The sequence below is a fragment of the Aulostomus chinensis genome, chromosome 8 (genome assembly GCF_037954235.1).
Source record: "Aulostomus chinensis isolate RoL2024-O1b breed Wild chromosome 8, RoL_Achi_v1.0, whole genome shotgun sequence".
NCBI lineage: Eukaryota > Metazoa > Chordata > Actinopteri > Syngnathiformes > Aulostomidae > Aulostomus > Aulostomus chinensis.
Window position 1 is genome coordinate 23,719,319 of NC_141327.1, and position 21,673 is coordinate 23,740,991.

The 21,673-nt window shown below is 42.3% G+C and overlaps 1 protein-coding gene across 7 annotated transcripts in view; it reads right to left on the reverse strand.

Moving 5' to 3' along the window:
• lrba (LPS-responsive vesicle trafficking, beach and anchor containing) overlaps positions 1 to 21,673 on the reverse strand; it is a 172,460-nt gene that overhangs the window by 82,530 nt on the left and 68,257 nt on the right. For all 7 annotated transcript variants that reach the window (XM_086211779.1, XM_086211781.1, XM_086211778.1 and 4 more), the window contains exons 34-36: positions 19,166 to 19,230; positions 17,625 to 17,733; positions 8,386 to 8,552 (exon numbers count right to left, since the gene is read on the reverse strand). In XM_086211779.1, the coding sequence (XP_086067905.1) occupies positions 8,386 to 8,552; positions 17,625 to 17,733; positions 19,166 to 19,230 (341 nt within the window). The remainder of the gene's footprint in view (positions 1 to 8,385; positions 8,553 to 17,624; positions 17,734 to 19,165; positions 19,231 to 21,673) is intronic.

Below are 21,673 nucleotides of genomic sequence, written 5' to 3' on the forward strand. Positions count from 1 at the left end.
GAGCTGTGCAAATATACAAGAAAAGTAACCCTTAATCCTGACATCATGACAAATATTTTTTGTTAAGATAAACGATCACATAGGGAGGATTTGTAACGATATGCTCAGTTTTGTTGAAGACTGGTTTCAACATTGGCCGTTATCATAGTGTGAATATTTGCTGATTTGGAGGTATTGAAAAAAATGGAAACAGACAGTGAGTATTGTCTGCACCTGCACATTTCATTTCTTCTTTGACTCTTATTTTGAAATAAGAGAGGTTTTACACGTATTTCCTGTAGAAAAATAAGCCTCAGTGTCTCACTTGTAATAAAGAATTTGGTCAACAACAAAAAAAACAAGCAACTCTGGTTTCATTCCTGTAAGGCTCATTACAAATGATAATAATATTGGCGTTTTCTGAGGTAATTATCCAACCATGAAATAATCTATTTCAAAAAATCCATTATCCCATGATCAAAGTGATCTCTCAGTTCCAATATACATAATGAATTACTATTCCTGAGGCCACAGAGCTTACATTTCCTCCGGGCTTATCCTCAGAAGGATGGAGTTGAACTTGAGCTCAAACACAGGATGGAGGTGTAGAGTAAATCTACAAGCTGAAGATCTACGAGTAGAGGAGGATCCTCTCTCTTCCACTCCATACCGGGCAGGGACAACCGTATTTTATGTGTCCCTTTCCTGCTTTAGTTGCACGAGGAAGTGCTGGATTCTAAAGATAAAGGCGATTTTTGGCAAATGGTGGAAGTAGCAAAATAAATGACCTGCGGGTCCCATGGTGTAATTACAGTGGCTGGAAGCATACCAATCTATCAAGAGCAAGAGGGGGGCTGACACGCCGCAAAGGGGTTAGTCAAAGGAGATAGCCTTTGACTAACTACTGGCCCCTGACAATCGATACTCTGCAGATATTGCATCCTGGGAGAAAGGAGGGGGGGAGGGAAAAAAAGCCCTAAAAACTTCCCAAATGGCTTTTCATTCAGATATTGATCAGAACCCTTTTATCATGACCTTGGTCCAGCAAGGCTATATACTTTCTTAAGGGTATATGAAACTCATAAATCTGAGAGTTGCTACAGAGGCACGGCGAGCAGCGAGGCAGCGTAATGGTGTAATTGGTCTTTCCGGGACGCCGGCCTTTCCTTCACACTTCTGAACAAGGATTCCATTACATTCCCGAGCTGCTTAGAAGCGGATGGACCATTCAGATGTTGTGAATATGAGAGGACAATCCAGAGACATCAATGGGAATATTAGGCATTGGGTAAATTGAAAACCTCTGGGCGTCTCAACTCCAGTTTATGTGAAGCACTACAGACACTGATGATTGTACAGTATGTAGTCAGTACTCCTAACAACCAGTACAATTACATGACGTTGGAAAATATCAGTTTACTGTGTTAGGTGACTAAAATGGACCTTCATATTTTATGTACAGTTAGTCCAACGGAAACTGTACTTTTTGAAGTTAAACTAATATACCTAGATAAAGCAGTTGAGGACTGATTTACTCCATCATGTACACGTTTCAATCGGCCCCGAACTGGCAGTTCTGGGCCTCTCCCGCAGCTTCAAATCTGGTGCTAATCTGGAATATTACATAGTCAAGGAGGAATCATCTTGTCCAATGGTAAGGTAAAGAAGTGCATTTTTGTCAAACCTAAAATTTTAAGTGCTGCAAAGTTGACGTGTTTTCTTAAACTGTCTTTGAATTCAAGTTTGCTCTTCAAGAAGGACGCCTTAGCTGGAAGTTGAGGCAAAAGGTCAACCAGAAGATTGTTGTAAGCAGGCAGACACACTCTTGTCAATAAATCAATTCATGTATATTAGGACAGCGGCACAGTCCAATTAAATGGCCAACCTGAGCTAAAACTACAGCTTGACTGCACATGTAAACCCACTAAGTGATTCCCAACAAATGTGACTTGCAACACAAAAGCTACTTTTGCAGGCTACCACCTGGGTAAAAATGCATTAGTTCGTAAAAATAAACAAACATACACATTTCAAGGTCAAATAGGACCACAAATGTGAGTAAAAATGATCCAGATTATATTTTTTGTCATATTAACCATTAAGCCACCAGCTAGGATAGAATAACTGCAAGAGGACATGACTCAAAGAAACAATAATGCACAGACCCAAATGCTCAGATTGACTGAAAAAAAGAAAAAGGCCGACCTTAAACACCGACAGTTCCAGGATTAGTGTCGTGTATTGTAACAAGATCCAAATTTACAATTGTGTCAGGTTTGAAATCGGTTCAAATGAACCCTTTCAGAAAATGACAGGCTGTGCTTGAAGTCACGAAGGGACTGTGGGCGTACATCAGGCAAAAACCGGTGATCAACGCTTCTCTCATGTATGTCCTACTAAATCAATAAATTGTGTTAAAAACATGATGTAATTATCCCGATCCTGAGTGAAAGTAGCAGTTCACCACTCATCTTTTCCTCATCATTTTAAATGATTCACTAAATGTAATTTTTTGGAGTCCCAGTCTGCAGTTTAACACTTAAGCGTGCTACCATATGGACAACATCAGCTGTTAATATGTTCCACCCCGACACTTTGTTACTATTCCTTACAGCCCCAGCCACTGTACTGTATATACAGTAGAGGGAAATGTTATCATTAAGACGATATTCTAATTCATATCCATGAGCCAGACTGCACGGTAGGGCCCTCATGGCACGTTATTTGATGTAACTGATGGAATCCACGTCTGTCACACTTGAACATTCTCCCCAGAGATTGAAGGAACATCCTTTTTGTCTCCGTCGCAACTTCTCGGTGCCAGACACATGTCATGGTGCATGATTAATGAGGTTGAGGGTTTCACATTAAACCCATTGGAGGGCTTCGGTGCTGGAGATTTCAGCACGATACTGAGAATCTCGTTTACAAAGATGACCATAACTGAAGGCAGGCTCGCATTTCTTGGTGCAGTGTGTTTACGCTATGTGTTTATGACTGGATCGAGGCAGATGGAGGACCGCGAGTCAAACCCGAGCTAATTGGTTTTTGAAGTAGTGGGGACCTGGACTAAAGGAAACAACTGTCTCTGGCTGAGATGAGACGGGAGCTGCAGACTGCTACAGCTGCTACTGCTCAATATGTCGGCTCATGTTTAGGCTCCAAGTATTCGTAAGCAAACCAAAAGCCATTACCAGTTTAAAATGACCAGCTAAGTACAGTGTGAAGCAGAAGACTCTTTTCAAAGTAAGGAAGGCCTCATCCTAGTCCTTATCTACTGTAAATTATCATTAAAACGTTGAAATTGTAGGGTGATTCATTCTGTGTTAATTTGTCTTGAATATTTGCATATAAAAATATTACAAAGACAAAAAAAAAAATTTTTAATGTAAAAATCACTCGCTCAATAGAAAGTTGCAGTGCACAAATGATTCCAGTTAGAAATCCAGATTAACAAAGACAGGGCACCGAGCTCCAGTGTTTAATCTTCTCCCAACTGCAACAAAGGCAATCTGATGGTCAGATAAGTCTGCAGCTGCAGTTTTCCATTGAGCAAACAACACACACTCTCAGCCTCTTACTGGATGATTTGTGCAATCATTCATCAATACTGCTTTCTGTAGATAGAGGCGTTAGAAAAATGCCTTCGTCTCCTTCTTAACTTTTGATGCTTCAGTAAAAACCTCTCTCTCTCCTGCTCTCATCCTCTCCTCCATCCATCTCCCTCTCCCTTTCTTGTCTTCCTGCCCCTGTCGTGTCGTGCATTTCCGAGAGTCGGTGTACTCTAAACAGTTATGTTCTTGTTTCCTATGGTTATAATCTTCACTGACGTGCCCGAGCCTCATTTCCTTTTTCAGCTCTGCGAGCTCAGTACCAGCACTGCCGCGTCCATAAAACACACACGCAAGGCAACGCCGACACTGTGCAGACCCTGGCTTTAACACATGCATTACATTCAGTATTATGTATCATAATTGTGATTTAAGTCTGGAATGAAAAGAATACACGTAGAGATTAATCTGGCTGTCGCAGCTTCTCATGCACTCATTTATTTAAAAATACTATGTGAAAATATAAGTCTTCACTGTGCTGACTATAACTCGGACGAATCTATGAGTTAAGAGGGTGAAACCTCCACAATCTCAGAATAGAAGCTCGACGAGACGTATGAAACTATCAATTAATGATGTAATTATCGGCTAACAATCAACTGGTCAAACACCGAGAAATACAAAAAATACACTGAAGACTTTTTTCTTTCTTAATCAGATTTATACTTTCACTGATGGGTTCCAACATTAGTAATAATGAACTTTATTGTCCCTGAAGGGAAGTTTGCCTTCTTAACAAAAGCATTTGCTTACATGCTGTGTAACATCCTAAAAACTAGCAAAAAAATTGTGCCACAGACTAAAGCATTTGGATCATTTCAATTGATTGATTCTGGTATTTTCATCTGAAGTTGTGCTACTAGGATCAAAAAAAAAATTAACCACTTTTAACTTTTAAAGAAGTATATAGTTGAAGAAGTATTGTATGAATGGATTGTTGTTATTCTAATTATGTATTTTTGAGATAGAGGGAAAATTTGTATTATAAAAGAAAAGAATGTAGATCTTCATAAATAATCTATGTACATCAACAGAGGTGCAGGGAGAAAGCAGTTGGACCACGTAAGTCAAGTTTATTCATTTTAGAACAAAATGTAAATATGGTACTTGTGCTTATTTTCATTTGTGTTTTTTAAGTTTATTTGTACTTAACTGATGCACTTCAATTTTTAAGGTATAATGTCAGTCTGTGGGATGTTGAGATGTGCATTGTTTACAATTTTATGACTTTTTTAGAAAAAGTAATGGATCATTGCAAATGATACCAAAAAAAAGTGTTATGGGTACCGTGCTCACCCTTTGTGAGTGGCGTGAAGTTTGGGGGAAAAAAATCATGCATCCAACGGTGATATTATGAGCAAGGAGTGCTTCCTTCAAAACATGATTTGCATTATTTTTGATAAATTCCATTCATAAGCAACCTTATCAATATTATTCAAATAAATATTAATTGAAAAGAAGATTTAAAAAGGAAATTAAATTGGTGCTGAGGTTCTCAATATTAGACACACATAATAGACACATAGCAGGGTCTCTGTGGACTTTTCTGGGATTCTCTGTGAAGGTTCTGCTTGGGCTTCCTTCCCTCAATAGTGTGCTGGACAAATGACATAGTGCAAGATAAAATAGTAATGCTAATATCAATAGTTTGTCCATTACAGGTCAGCTAACTGTCCAGCGGAACAGTTACAAAGCTGTCCGTTTTCGATCTCACAAGGCCGATCAATACGGGGGCATACTGTTTAAATTTTGCTGGTATTGATTTTCTCTATAACACTCCAACCCTAAAGCATTCGTCTTTCTGAAGGAAGGAAGATTTGATTTACTGAGGAAAAATTGGAGTGCACATCACAAAGATTTTTTGCTGGGCGGGAGTGTGACATGTCAAAAGATGGATGTCCCTTGGCTGGGAAGCCTCTAGCCTAAGGGCGTCCATTAGAGCAGTGGTGCTGCAGAAAATGAGCTGCTTGTATGAGGGAGGAGGAGCAGACGGAGAGGAAATGCTGCTCGAGGTGTGTGTTTTAGGAGACTGGCTTTAGGTGAGGAGCGTTGGGATAAAATAAAAATAAAAAGGATGCTGATGCAGCTTTAAAAAGACAAAGCAGACCAACAGAGAACGCCAGGGAGAGTATCTATCTTGAATCGTCTTTCCAAATGCAGCGGCTACGTCGGCAACAGCACTGCCGCACACTCCACTCCACCCTTTTCAGCTGCAGCCACCTTTCCTTCACTTGCACCACTTCAAGCATCCAGAGTGAATTTCCATGGTACATTAGTCAGCCTATTAGAATGCAATAAAGAGCAGGTATGAGAAGGGAAAAGACGAGTACAGTGTTTCCCCCTGAGACTGAGGGTTGGCGTTCATCATCTGCCCTCATCTCTGTTCGTCGACTTTGGTGTCATATACATGAAAGATGATTCGTGGCCCAAATAAGCAGGGCCTGGGTGCTCAGTGGACCCAGGCTCAAATAACAGAAACAGAAAAACCGGACATGTATGGAGTGAGAGAGAGGGAGGGAGAAAAAAATGACTTCTGTCAGTCGTTTCATTTGTGGCAATCATGCTAGCTGTTCATTTAGTTTTTTTCTTCTCAGAAAAAGACAGCAGGCTGGCATGTTATACACCTGTGTCTCCAGGCAAAGGGACAGAAATGTATGGATGAACAGGTAGTCGACCTCCATGTCTGGCTGGGGAACTGTCTACGTCTCGACACAAGATGACAGACAAGGGCACAAAAACGATAGCTACTGCCTTTGTCTGGTGGAAGGAATCCTCCCTGGACGCTCTGTGATACAACTGAGGCAGGTAGTGGGACATGAGAGAGCAAAGGACGAGAAGTGAGAGGGAAATAAAATTGTACGTTCTGACAGAGAGAAAGAAAGAAAAGGCAAAAGACAAAGCGAGCGAAGGGAAAGGAGAAAATCACCTAACACCTCTTTCCTCCAGAGGCCAGGGCTGCTGTAAGCTGGATATTAAGACACAAATTGCATTCAGGCGGGTCACACCATGTCAGAACATATTAGATGCCTGCTGTGAGGAAACAAGTATTCCCATCAGCTTGTGAGAAAATAATATTTTCATTTTCAGACTCTTTATTGAATGGAAACTTAGGGGAATAGGTTTTTATGGCGTGTGAGCAGGCAGCCATGGATTTTACACCCAAGCAACAAAAGGTCGTAATCAAGTGGTGCATTGTCTTTGTGTTCCTGGATCTAATGTTCACAGCTGGAGAAGTGGTCGTAGGTTTCATTGTGTGTATCTATCCATTTGCAAGCAGGGATGTTGCTACGCCCCACACTTCGTGTATACGTGTGAACAGGGGGAAAGAACATCTCTTGTATGAGTCTGCCTGCAGGTTTCCAGGTGTGCAAAACAGCCGAGTGTTTTGGTCGTCTCTTACTTTCCTAGGGTTTGCCGCACCAGATGTTTCTCACATGCCCACATACCTCAGGCTGTATGCGAGGCTGCATCACCTGACCTTCGCAGTAATTGACCAAAAATATTGATGTAATGGCACAGGACTGATTGTGATTTATTAAAAGAGCGCTGCACTCCAAGGCCCAGTGCCAATGGCTCCCCGCGCCCATCGGCAGCCATTAGGAAAACCATCAATAGCACAACGGCATAAAGGGCTGGTAATGGGAGACTTTTCTGGCCCGAGCCCATGGAACACAATCTCCATAGTAAATAGCACAGCCTTGTGTGAGTACACATGGAGGCTAATACAAAGAAAGAGATGGAGGAACAAGAGGGAGGAAGATGGAATCAAAGAAAGAAAAATATGACATATAATACACCACATCCTGATAGAAGAGAAAAGAAATAACAGAGGAAAACAAAAGCTGAGAGAGAGAGACACACAGAGAGAGAGAGAGAGAGAGACTCCTGATCCAATAGCAAACTAACCCTTTCCAGACAAATCTCTGGAGACTTGGTGCAGCCTAACAAGCGTGAGCCAGCGGCCGTCTCTCCAGCTCACCATTACACACTACCTGCACAAACAGGCATCATTAGGGAATAGCTGCACTGGGCTCTGCTGCCTGTTTGGCCAAACAAACACACAGTCAGGTTCCTTCAGTTCCTAATGGGTGCCGAACTGCTTTCATTTCTCTCTCTTTCTCACCAGTCTGTGCGTCATTCAAGCCACAGCTGACATTTTCACCTTTGCAAATCTAATTGAATCAAAGTCATGAGTATTGGGAGATGAGACAGATTATGATGAGATTAAAACCATTATAGTGGAGTGGATTCACTACAAGGCTGAGAAAATTACATACTGAGAGGGGAAAGGTAGAACAGGTACGCTGTCACAGCCACCTTTGAAACGCCACTGTTTACTGCCTGTGTTAAATGTTGGGGAACTAAAGAGGTTGTGATGAAACAAACAAAGAATTATTGATATTATTTACACATCTAACACAAACAAGCGCAAAAAATTATGTATACAAAGAAATAATTTTATCCCTTCGTAAATCAAAATTACATAATTTATACAAATGTTGCCTTTCGGTTTCGACTAAAATTCACGAGACAGGATATTGAGACCGCTTGCCGAGATATGCCCCAAAACATAAACATATCAAAAGTACGTTTGTTTGTATAATGTGTGTAATGTGTGCATGAAAGGCAGTGTGACTCTAAATAAATCTCACCAGCAGTAGAATTTTCCCACAATAATTTTTAATGTAATTTCTTTAACGTTTATCAATTTAACTTGCAAGTAAAATGAAAACTGATTCATTCAAGACTTTGCAACTGCTGGTTTTTGTTTTGTCTTGTTTTTTTTTTATGTTACCTCATGGATGAGTTTCCCCAGGCACCGTGTTTGTCAGTCAGGATGTTGACTATCTTCTGGATGAGCTGTGTGGCGGTCACATGGTCGCGGTACTTGGCTGCCCGGATCAGGTGGTCACACATTTTCTCTTCGTCTCGCTTCTCCGCTGCGTACTGAGCACAGTTCGACTGCAAAGAAGAGAAAATAAAACATTATACATTCTGCAGGTGAAGGTGTAACGAGTGTGTACATTGTAAATACTTGCAAAACTCAGAGTTCATTTCTTGGGGATGACATATATGTTGCAGACAGGATAATAGAGATACTAGAATAGTGTTTTCACATCTAGAAACTCCACTCTGAGGAGAGCCAAATGAAAAGCACAGGGTCATTTTTGTCCTGATGTCATGTTGATTAATAACAGTGGACATGTATTTGCTAATGCCCTCCGGCGCACTAAATCACATGATACCCACAATGCACAAGGAGGACATTTTTCTCTGTCGGAATTTGTTATCAGAGTGGGCCTTTGAACTACGACGAGGTGGTGAAAGTAAAACACCTTTGGAAAGCTACAATTTTAAACAGAGTTTTTATTTCAAGTCTTTCAGAAATAATAAACAAATTGCTTTCTCTTTTAGTGATATTCTTCCATTGGTGTATTTGTGTTGTTGTGCATGCACTGAAAACAGATCCAGCGATGCATTCAATTGTTAATGCTGCATCAGTTGCATTAAACAAAGCCATTAGCACAACAGTCATGAAGTAAATATTAATGCAGATGCATGGCTGATCAAATGCAACCTGCTTTCCAAAAGTTACCAGGGAAGCACTTTATAATGGCTTCTCCACTTCAATCTGAACAACAACATTTCATATCTGACAGGAAATCTATAGGTATAAATCACATTAGAGAGCCTTTTCTGCAGGCTGATGTGCCTTAATTATCAATCTGTGTCTCTTTGTGTGCCACTAAAGTGGGCCTTGACCTTCTAGGATGATGACCTGGGGAAACAACCAAATAAAGGGAGCAAGGAAAAGGGATCCCTGGGTAGATGGTTCAAATTTTAAACACGAGAATGCTTTGCTCCGGTGTGTGTGTGTGTGTGTGTGTGTGTGTGTGTGTGTCCATTAATCTTGATCAGAGGAGGTAAAGGCAAGTAGGAATTGGGAAATGGACCAAAGCCAAACCAAAGAAAGGGACACCAAGGGTAGTGTGCAAAATGAGAATTTTATTAAAATTGTATTTCAAATTATCAAAAATAATGAAAAAGAATAAAAATAATTCTCAAACATTGTATGAATGCCAATGGGCCAGTTGCTTTGAGTAAGTGTTTGTGGATTCAGAAGAAATTCAAACAATTGTAAGTAGTGAGCCTGTAAAGAGTCCATTTTCATCTACCTCTGTGTGAGACATGTGAAGTCTGCAGTACTAATCAAAAGTGCTGGTTCAAGCTCATAACTATAAACAAACACTTCATCACCTGCATGTTGAGCCTGCCCAAACACCTAAGCCCTCCATGCTGTAATGGGCTTTTCTTATATCCAAAGCCAAGGTTGGCTAGAGGAGAAAAGGCCAAATTCACAGACTCACCCCTAAAACAACAACCAAAAATGCTGAACACATAAGTAGTACCATTAAAACACAAAGTTGGGCTTACTTATAAGTGGAAAAGACAAGTCACTGTTAATTCTGGGGGTCATTCCACAGATGTTAGAGAATACGCCAGAGTATCATGAAGGGCTCGTTATGTTATTATGAAGGTTGACGCAAATAACTAAATCTTCCTCCTTGGCACCGTCCTCTGTTCACCTCCATCTTGAGCCAATGACAGAATAAAGCTCAGAGACTAAAAAGAGGCACAAAACAACAGTTTGGTTCTTTGTTGAGGAAACATAAGAACTACATTAAAAACTCTTCCAGAATGCAATGAGAAACATGCCTATTTTGGAGAGACTGAAGCCATCAGCGAGCATAGTTTGACAGGAAAACAACCATAAAAAGACATGTTCAGACATAAATGCTTCCATTTACCAAGTTAAAGAAGTACAGCTGAGGAAAAGGGACGGCAGACTATGCTCCGTTAGCTTCCCGCCCAGACGGCCACCAGGGCACTATGTGTTGGCAGTGAGACTGTTATGACTTGCGACACTGTAATCATGGGCAGCACCTTCCATTACATGGCCTGCCTGACAGGGTCGGGCCGGCATGGGTGCCTGCTCTGCCGGAGGAGACAGCTTGGTGAAGACGAAAGGATAATGGCTGGCATTAATCGAGTCAATTACACTGAGTCGTGTCTCCCACAATTCATCCACCGTTCAAATAAATAACTATGGATGTGTGTTGGGGGTTGAGGCTGCTTGGGAAGTGACTGGAAAGTGGAAAAAACTATAATCATCTCTGAAATCACATAATGGCAGACAATGGTAACACGCACATGTGGAAACAAAACGTAGAAACATTTTAATCACATTACTGAACCGTTTCAAACCGGTCTTCGAAAAATTGGACTTGTGGTTATCACTACCCTTTGCTCAGGCTTTCGTCATTATTATTCTTTGTGTGATAAACAGGAAAAAAGAGGAGGAGATTTACAGGAGTGTTGGTCTTATCTAAATGCTGTAGTTGTTGTCAGATGATGCGTGGTCTCCCCTCCGCCTCTCACTCTGTAGGTTGAGAGGGTTAACCAGTATAATAGGCAAAAGACTGGAGGCTCATTATAAGATATCAGCACTATCTTTATCAATTAGACTGACAGAGAAAGGTCTGTTGTGGTGCCACAGTGAGCCTTCAACATGCCAACTGACAAAAACAGGGTCTCAAGGTTCTGTCGGAGAACAGGAGGAAGAAACAAAACCAGCAGAGATGTTATTAAAGCATTTGATTTGCAATCTCTTGACATTGGTGGCACATCAGGGCTACACATTCTCCAAGAGTGGACTATCGCACTGCGAGAATCTCCAATTTCTCACATCCGTTGACAAGCACTCCCAGAGGGTTTCATTTACAAACGGGCAGAGAAACTGTCCAGAGCAAGGCGAGAAATCAGGCTTGTCCTTGTCTGGTATCACAGAATGCAAATATACTACAAATAAATTCCTCCTGGAGTACAATGGAGGTCTGGAGAGACAAGAGGATGAAATGAGAAAGGAGGATGGGGGTGGCAAAACAAAAGTAGATACTGAACCAGTACACCAATTGGTTTCAAAGAGATTCTCTTGCACTTGATCTTTTGCCCTCGAGTTTTCAAATTGCAACATAAAATGTCACCAGGGGAATTCAGACAATGGGCTAGGGAAGAAACAGGGTGAAAGGAAGAGGAGGGGGAGAAAAATGAGGGCTTAAAAGTACAATGGCGAACAAAAGTCACCAAATGACAATGCCTGACAGCCACTTCAATTCTGAAATGATGCCCCTGTCATGCTGTGCTCCCAAGTATTGATTTTTTTTTTCCTTCTCTTGCTTGGAGCATGGGAGGGGGAAAAATAATCTAATCCAGTTGAAACAGATCCTTGCTGCTGGCATCGGCCCATTGCTAGTGGCCATCAAGGTTAAAGCAGGCGCAACACTTATCAAAGTATCGCTCGCCTCCTCCTCCACCCCTCACACTGTCTGGGGCTGATCTTTAATGGACTGGTCACCATGCTAGGCTGGCAGGCTCTTCATCTCTGCAACCCAGAAATCCTCTTGTCTCTGCAAAACCACACCCTCCTCTTGCCACATCAGTCTACGTTGCTGCCATCTTTTGCACGTCGGCTCTAGCTCAGTGTCAAGGTCACAGCATGTGAAAAATCATGTGTTTTAAACTGTCGTGTGGATGTGAAAAATAGTCAAATGAAGGAGGGACATGTCCGGGTGAAAAATACATGGCAGTGCCACTGAGTTCAGGTTGAATGTTGAACAACATATTTCTATTACCCATATAAAAAGGACCAATGAATGTAGCCTCCAATGGGATCTAGTGGTGAGGTTCAGATTACAACCCCTGGTCTAACCTAGGGTATATACAGCTAATTTGTACATTTGGCAAAACTTCTCAAACTTGATCCTTACTATAAAATTAATAAACAACAACAACACTGGAATGAAGTATGACATCAAGCTAGCCCTAATGCTCACAGCTCGAGGTCTAGTCTGTAGAAACATTCCTTCCTGCTTCTGAATCTTTCTTTTACTTTCTGTGATATACAGATGGCATCACAACAGAAAAATGACATGGTTTAAATCTCCCGATCTCCACTCCATCTGTCTATGTAGTCCAGACCAAGCACTCTTCCCTCGTCTCATTGATCCTCTGCATCCTCGGTGCGTCCTCGTAATATTTGTGCGGGTGTCCATTGTGGTCACTGTGACTGAAAGCTTCTGCGTGATAAACTGAAAATGATATAACTGTAAAGTTTATGCACAAAGGTATTCAGTAACAAATGGAGCCCTACAAAAAAAGAAGTACCACAGTGAAAAGGTGAGTAGCACACTCCCTGCTAGCTCGACAAGAGAGGATGAGAGATAAGAGGACAAGCTGAAGGGGCTGCTACAGCACCAAGGGTGCAAAAGTCTTTAATTTCTGGTCTAGTCTGGGCAACTCCAGATGCAACATGGCAAGACAACCCACGTGGCTTCAGTGTTTCAAGGGATTATACAGAGAAATAATATGTATGAATATTCCATGTCTGCCATTAATCCATCCTCAATCCTGCACAGTGGATCTTTAAAATTTCTGTAGCAAGCAAAGGCTGGGGAGTGTAAAATAATGAACGTTTGATATATACGATCCAAGGTTCAAACAATGTAAATGAATCACAACTTTTGTTTCCACGGGCAAACAAAAATAACATTAGCTTGCATTTACCTATACAATTATGAGTGTGTAGTGTACGTACACAAACGCACAGACACACACACACACACACAAACAGACACGGACACACACACACATACACACACACACACACACACACACACACACACACACCAGTCTGAGTGTCTCTGGTTTTTGCTCTTATTTCTGGGGACATTTATTTTTCTTCTTTGGACCCAAAAACTGCGATACAAACCAAACTGGTTGGTGAGCCCCAACCACTGACTTCATTTTAATAAACACTCGCACAGCAGCACAACTTGCTGTCACAAACTTGGAAACAATTACGTAGTCGAAACTTTTAATCGAATGCTCACTTACACGTGCTGAAGCGAGGAAACAAATCAAGAGAACATGCTCCAGTTGACTAAAGAGACGATGTTGCACAGTGAAGTCCTATCTCAGGCTTAGCTGGTCACACATGCACAATGATGGGAGCTGCAGAGGAACCTGGGGACTTCATTATGCTGACAAGAAGGCAGTGGGACAGAGACAGCTGCACCCTGCTTCTCCTTTGTACCTGCTGCTGTCTCCAGTAAAACAGTTGTACAGTAAAAAGATAAGCCCCAACAACAATGGACAAAGAGAAAAGCCAAAACATGCCAACATTTTATATATATTCTGACAATAAAGTCTTTGTATTGAGAGAACTATTTCTGTATCACCCCTTTGAAAAACATCCCCTCTTCATGACAGACTCCTGTTTTTTCTATCCTATTCTCTTGATGGTCGTCCAGTCTTGATGACACACTGCATTACAGCTATGACAACTACATGGCGTGAGCTACAGTTGGTGGCAGCTCTCGGTCTGAGTGCTGCCACGATGTGGTGCAAATGGTCTTTGGGAATTGTACTGCTCTGTTTGGGTCACCTTAGCTCAGCAGACTGCTTCTGTTTTCCCTTGAACATATGCTTTCAGGTTTTTCATGTAACCAGTGAGCTGCTGTGCTAGCCAGTTATATTTAAGCTGCAGAGCACAACCTGACTGAGGCTGTTCCAGTATGTTATTGCCCAGGCTCTTTCTGAGGTGCTCAGGTTTCCAGAGGCTTGCACTATGATAATAGAACATAACGAGCATCAGCTCAATGTTAATGTCATTAACGTGGGGAGAAGGATCAGATCATTTTACAAGCTCAGCAGAGGGAAGACAATGACGCCAAGCACTAATTAGCCGCTATCATCTGGCTTTCACTGGATCTCTCAGACAGTCAATTCAATTATTCCATATAACAGCAGAAGATGAATCAAGGGGGTAAATAAAAAAGACAGAGCAGAGGGGAAGGGGAAGAAAGAATAGAAATGACTTGGGTCTTGCTCGCTCTTCCCTATCTGGACCTTCTTATCTGCCCTTGTGCCCCTGAGCCCACCACATTTCATCCCTAATGAACAGCCCCATAAAAAGAGAGGGTTCGATTTCTCTCTCCTCCCTGCTGCTATCTCTTGGCCTCCCTACTTCCTGCTCCTCTGGAAGATATCAGAGTCTATCATTCGCTGTGTTGGGCAGCAGCATCCGATCTACAGATTTCGTTCACATTAAGGATCCTATTAGATAAAGAACCCTAAAAGGTAATTGGATTTCCCCCCTAGTTATCTTCATCTCTGTTTCACCCTAAGCGCACTGTAATAACTCACTCTCAGGGCTAAAGATAACTCAATTCTGTCCCGCAGAGTGCCACTGAGAGTGTGAGTGAGAACGAGGCCGAGACGGTGAGAGAGAAAGCATATGTTATGTCTCTGGGGCAAACTGGTATCTAAATCAAAAGACTCCTCTATCACTGCCTTCTCAAGGATATGAACTCTGACAAGGAGCAAACATAAATTTGTTTTCATCTATTCAATAATTCTGCTTTCTCGTGTCTTCGTTGGCATTTGTTGCTGCTGTTTAACAAGATGCCTTAGATTCACTTCGGTATTGTGAAGGATGCAGATGATGTTTTGACACGATTCCTCACTGACAGTGAAACAACAACAGCTACAATGTGTGATTCTGATCTATTAGTTTACTTTGTTTGCTCTACTTCACACAGAATAAAAACCCAACCTATATTGTTGCCACAACATAATACTGAGAAACGATGCTTTATAACTGCAATACAGCTGAAAATGATTTGAAAACCCTGCACCCACCACCCTCAAGGGGGATGTTTCATTGGCCTGTTATTTTTATTGTGGCAGGGCAAAATGAAACTGTTGGCTCCAGCAGGCTCAAGCAGAGCTTGTATGGAGGCAAAAATCAATACAGCAATATCAGGGCAAGACTTATCGGGGCTTCACTTCTTCTCAGAGGTCACCGAGGAGCAACTGCATTTAAGAGGGAGAATTCAATTGTGAAACATAGTTTGGGGATGAGCTATGGAAGATATCTGATTAGGGATGGCTGAGACTGCAGAGAAGAGAGAAGTCTAAAAACCCAACTGGTAGAAGGTTATAGCTTTCCATTGTTGTAGCTGATAGTGCCGTTTCATTTGGAAATGGAGCAAACCCATGACCTGAGGGCTACATGTGGACCTGTTGAACTCTGCGTTTTTGGACAGTACCCTGAAAATTACAGAGTACTGAATGACTGATCAATCAACGCTTCATTTCAGTTCCTGAGCGTGGATCCGGGTGACAGGCTAAAAGAACACATTGAAGCAGCCACCTCTGCGACACTGTCAAGCTCAACAGACAAAAAAATGCAACAGTGAGCTGCAACAATTGTACCACAGGACGCATGACGCCATGGGAAGACATCTAACTAAGAAAGCTCATTGTCAAACACAAACTGTGTCGAACAGATGAAGACAAGGGTCCCCGCAGCTGCTGCTGCTGCTTATGTTAGCAGAGCACGTGGAAGGGGACAATTCATACCATGTTATGACGCTAATAAGACAAACAACCCTATACATACTGTACCAATGGCTTATGGAAGAATAGGACTTGAAATCATTGCATGTTATCTCGATGCAAAGTAGATCAAGTACCAGTACAACGAGAAGTCAAATATATAAACTAAGCAGTGCTAAATCCCACATCGGCCATCTTCATTGATAATAAGGTCAAATTATTGACGGATCACATTCTCCTGCATGTGTCAATCATGTCCAGAGTGACTAATCAGTGTTTGCAGGAAAAATCAGCCCATCCTTGGAGAAGAGACTGATACAGCAATCCAGTACAAAACTGTTGTGTATAGCCGTTGTGCCCCCCACCCCTCTGATTGACTTTCAAGTCTCATGAGTGTTTTTACGTGACCGAAATGTAACAGAGACCCTTCCTTGAACCTTAAAAAAGCATCACATATTACTGCAAGGTTGGGGCTGAGGCTTGGGAGTGGAGGTAGAGGGTTTATACACAGTCGGCTTTTCAGGCCAGCACCTCTCAGGTCTGTCTACAGCTTTTAATGCTGGCAGGATCCCGAAAAATGGGGGAGGGAGAAAGGGGAGAGCTGGAACAGAGGGGAGGATGCCATATTCCTGTCACTGGCAAAATACACCCCCAGCGGGAGTAAAATGGACAGGATCTCAGCAGCACAGGAAATGATTTTGATGAGATCTAGAAAACAGAGGGTGGGGATTGTAGCAGAATCAGACTGGGAAAGGGGCACCGAGGGATGGCCATGGGTGAGCATAGATTTGGCCTGGGGGCTACATGTGAATAGCAACATTTGTGCTGAGAACTGGAGGGGGGGTGGGGGGGTGTGTTAGCTATGTTTCAGGGGTAGGCCAGCAGTTAGGCCAAGGGGCATAAGGATAAATTAACACAATGTTTAGTTAGTGATATATGCCAAGCATGATGGCAAGCCTCAAACTACTTTAGTGTGTGTGTGTGTGTGTGTGTGTGTGTGTGTGTGTGTGTGTAAGTGTGTGTGTAAGTGTGTTGTGTTTGTCTATGTGTTCATGATTAGCACATGGTTATGTTTGAAAAGTAAACATTTATCCACCCAAGTTTACTGTGACAGATCTGACTTGATGGACAAGTTTGATGTAGTCACTGGATCAGCTCCTCTCAGATCTCACTGACTGACCTCTCTCTTGTTTTCACTGCGTACATTTTCTAAAAGGGTTTACAGAACATTGAGCCATCAGCTATTTCTATCTCAGCAGTCCTCTGTCTGCGATGGGCCTTAATCCACAAATGGAGATTAAATCTTCAGAAGGTATTAAACGGCACCTCCTCCGATTGGAGTCACTTATTTTTAACTTTTGCAAACCTTTGAGAAACAGCTTCACAAATGCAAAACTAGATGCTCTGTGACCTTCTACTCTGAAAAGAAAAAAGGTATGATTTGGATGAGTGGACGTAATATTCCATATTTAGGGATGATTTAGTTTGTGTACATAAGAAGAAATAACATCAGTGGGCATACTATGTCTCTGCATGTGTCTGGGCATGAGTTACCGGCGCTACTCAGCATCTTACCTCAAACTCTGCGTGTTTATGGATGTCTTCAGCTCTCTGTCTGCTGAGGATAAATTCTGCTTCATTAGCCACCCGAACCAGGTGGTCCTTCATGGTGTGACTCAGCAATCTGAAGGGGAGAAGAGGCGTTGGTCATGACATAATAGTGTGTACATGGATTTATTTGACAGTATATCAGAGTCGATGATCAGCCAGAAGCAGATAAAGTAGATGTGTAGAACATCATAAAATCTTGAGTGTATTCAACATCTGCTATCTGGTAACCAACAGCAGGAGCAGCCATGTAATATCCATAAAATGCTGAAAAAGAACCGTGTAAAATGAGCAGAAAATCTAATTTGGACGCGAGACCAAATCGTCTTTTAACTGGGGTGTAGGCGCTAATTGATTTGTTAATGATATGCATCTGACAAGAGGGAGGATCTCCGGCCATGTTGCTACATATGTAGTCTACAACCCTCCTCCACCTTATCAGCGTTGATGAAACATGCATGCTGAGGGTGTGCACGTCAAAGAAACCTCTGCAGCCCTAAAGGTCAGGACTGTTTAAAGTGGAACAATAACAGACTAGGGGCCAATGAGGAGGGATTGGGAGGAGGCGGGGGCAGATCGGGACTGACTGTAACCTAAGTCTGCTGTTTCAGCGCAGGGCAGCAGGGGAGCGGAGGTGCAGGGGCCTCAGCAGCCTCTCTGCCCCTGTCCAGGCCCTGCTATCAATAACCGCTGCCTTCCTTTACTCTGCCTTGGATTCACGCGCACGCACTAACCAGCAAAGTACATTTACTTCATATGTTCCTTCACAAACTGATGCTGGCTTTTCAATAGATATAAAAATGAAATTATAGATGGCTGTTATGGGCACCATAATATCTGGATTGAGACAGATAAAACAGTTAAAAGGAAACATAATTTTACAGGACAAGACCATAAAAGCATTAGTGTAAACATGTATGCACACAGGTGTACAGTAAAAATCACCCCTCTAAATCTGACTTGAGTTATGGGGCCTCTTTAAAAGTGAGGCCTCTGCCATGAGGCTAGAGTGATTCTCTCAACAGCATTGCCGTAAATTTGGCTGCAAATTCTGAAGCCGGGATCCTAAATGGAAAAGAGTGGCGCTCTGCATGTGAAATACAAATTAGGATGAGGTAAAATGTATCTTTACTCAGGGGAGAATGTAAAACTTATGCATTGGGATCGTTGAAAAACAAGGAAAGAAGACAAATACCAGAAAGCACTCACAAACTAGCACAGGAACATCAAGAGTGACATCAAGAAATCAGAGCAAGCCTCCACAGAGGAAGCAGTGATCATAAACCCCATCAGTCTTGTTCCCCAACCCCTCTGGGATGAGTGGATATTGAACTCAAGGGTCCTTCATCCTCATTCTCCCAACCTGACCACGAATAGCTGTCCAGAATCTTGAATAGCCCCCCAGTCACAAAACCCTTTGTGGTGGGTGGGGACTGGAAAGTGACTGCTGGGAAGATGTTGGGAAGATAATGAAGAGGAGCTGCTGGGAGGACAGCGGAGTAACTCACCTGCCTTCGTTGACCAACTCGATAAAAGCCAGACCTGCATTCTTCTGGATGGAGTTCTGCCATTCCTGCGAGAAAACACACAAGTGATCAGAATATGAACTTGCAAACTTACTGAGAATTAATTTCACGCAACATCCTATAAGGGGATAGCGCAAACCTATTCCAGAAAAAAAGCTGTTGTGGTTATCTCCAAAACATCTGAAGTGAAACAAAACTTCCCCTGACATTTCATCAGCATGAATGTTAGTAAATGATGACTACATTTTCATTTCTACGGGCGACCCGTCCAGGGTGAACCCCGCCTCTCGCCCGAAAGCCGCTGGGATAGGCTCCAGCCCCGCGACCCTCAACAGGATAAGCGGAAGAAAACGGACGGATGGATGGAATTTTCATTTCTGGGTGAACTAGCCCTTTAAAGCAGCCGCTATCCAAGTAGAAACTGGTTATGAGTGATGCAGAAGACTATCATTTGAACATTCAGACTGAGGCGCATCTGCAAAAATCTGATTGGAATCCCATTTCAAAAATAACCCACCAAACCAAATGTGGTTTGGCTCAAGATTTGCAGAAATTGCATTTCATGTGGGTTTTTTTGCTATCCAACAATCTAAAATCAATCTGGATATGTCAAAAATTTGATATGGCAGTCTGAGCAACAGCCTCACTGCAGACTTCCCTGCTACCACAGGTCACTCAACTCAAATAAAGGATCTAAATAGCGATTACTGACTTCTTTCAGTTGACAACCAGTGGAAAGGAGTGAAAAAGCTGTGTTGCGGGTGCATTTATCACATATAAATACACAAATTTCCCACTCTCTTTGACTCGGGTTATGGTTCAAGGTGTCAGTCTAAACAATCCAACCACAGCCGTGTGTGACTTGAAAAAGCCTCGAAACGGAGGGACAACGAGCAAAGGGAAACTCCACGGTCATCGCTTCTCGTGTTCTCTTCAACATGTCAACACCTTCAACATAACCGTCAAAAGAATAATAAAGCAACAAGGTTTTGGGGGTATGTCTGAACCTCACAGCTCCGTTTCCCCCCGTCTCTCTCTCTCTCCAGGGAACTGGAGAAATATGCACAAAAAAAACCTCATGTTAAGGACCTAACTACCAAATTACTCTTTAAAAACATAAAGTGAACTTTAAACCAACTGCACATTCCAAATCAATCAGATATTATTATTAAATGTGCCATTTGTTCATAAATATGTAAAAAACATTCCAGTAGATGTAAAAAATACCCTGTACTGTACAACCTTCTGAAAAGCGTATGGCAATTCTAACTTCAAGAGCCCAAAACAACAGTTGACAGTGACAACTATGACATGAGAGATAAGCAATGTGAATGTGTATTCGAGCGTCAACTTTGAAAACTCTGCTGTCATCATCTCTTGCGCTGATAGAGGAAACTGGCTGTTTATGTAAAGACTGCCCTTTCAGTAAACCTAGAAAGCCCACGGGGACGAGGATATCAGCGCTACAAGGAGGAAGGAAGGATCAATTTACGACAATTTCTAACAGAAATCTAAACATACCTTTACATATGTGATGATTTTCAAAACCATAGCTTTTCCCCTTTCAGCACAACAAATGTAAACCCATCAGAACCAATCATGCGCCACGCCAAGAGAAATCATTCCTCTCAAACGCCTGTGCACCGTCACTCAAACTGCACGCTGAGCAGACAAAAACCTAACACTTAATCTCAGTTCACAACTGCTTTCTGTCCTGAAGGACCATATTGGCATTGACCGTGTTTACAATACATTCCAAATAAAGAGGGCACAAAGGGAGTAAAAGTCTGCTCTTGGGGGTGAGAAAAGTGTCCTGTACCGGTGGAGGGTTTTGCTCTGGAGGAAGTGTGTGAGAGTAGCCTAGGGGCCTTCTAGCACACAGAGATGTTGAAGGACATTAACCATGAGTGTTAGCCTGTGGCCGCGGGGATATTCCAGACCAGGCCAGACTCGGCTCACCGGATTTCAAATAAACACCACAGGAAGTGAGGCCATAAATAGGTTCTCAGGAGAACGTTAAAGCTGTGGTGCATCATATTTCTGTATAAATCAACATGTTTTACGCAAGCGCTCATCAGCTGAGGTCACACGGTGCTCATTAAGCTCCTTGTGGCCAGGTAAGTTCTTCAGAACTTCATGGCAGGGATGATTTCTTGTGATTAGCATCCCACTGCCTTGATTGTGGGTAGATCAAGTAATTTTGCAGCTCCTATAACGTTCCAAATGTGATCATACCAAATGAATCCAATTGTGACAGTGACACCAGTCATTTTGTGATGCTCAAAACAATTTGTCCACTGTGTTTTCAGCAGAAACAGCAACAACGGGCTCATGTACAGCAGAGCCTATGACGCAACATTCTGCACGATGTTTAAATTTCCTTGATTTAATTTCTCTGAATAAGTCTCTGTGGCACAAATAAAAACGCAAAAGCGCACAGCGGTTCTGGAAAGGCCTCTGTTCAAAATTAGGGTTTGACAAACACTGTAG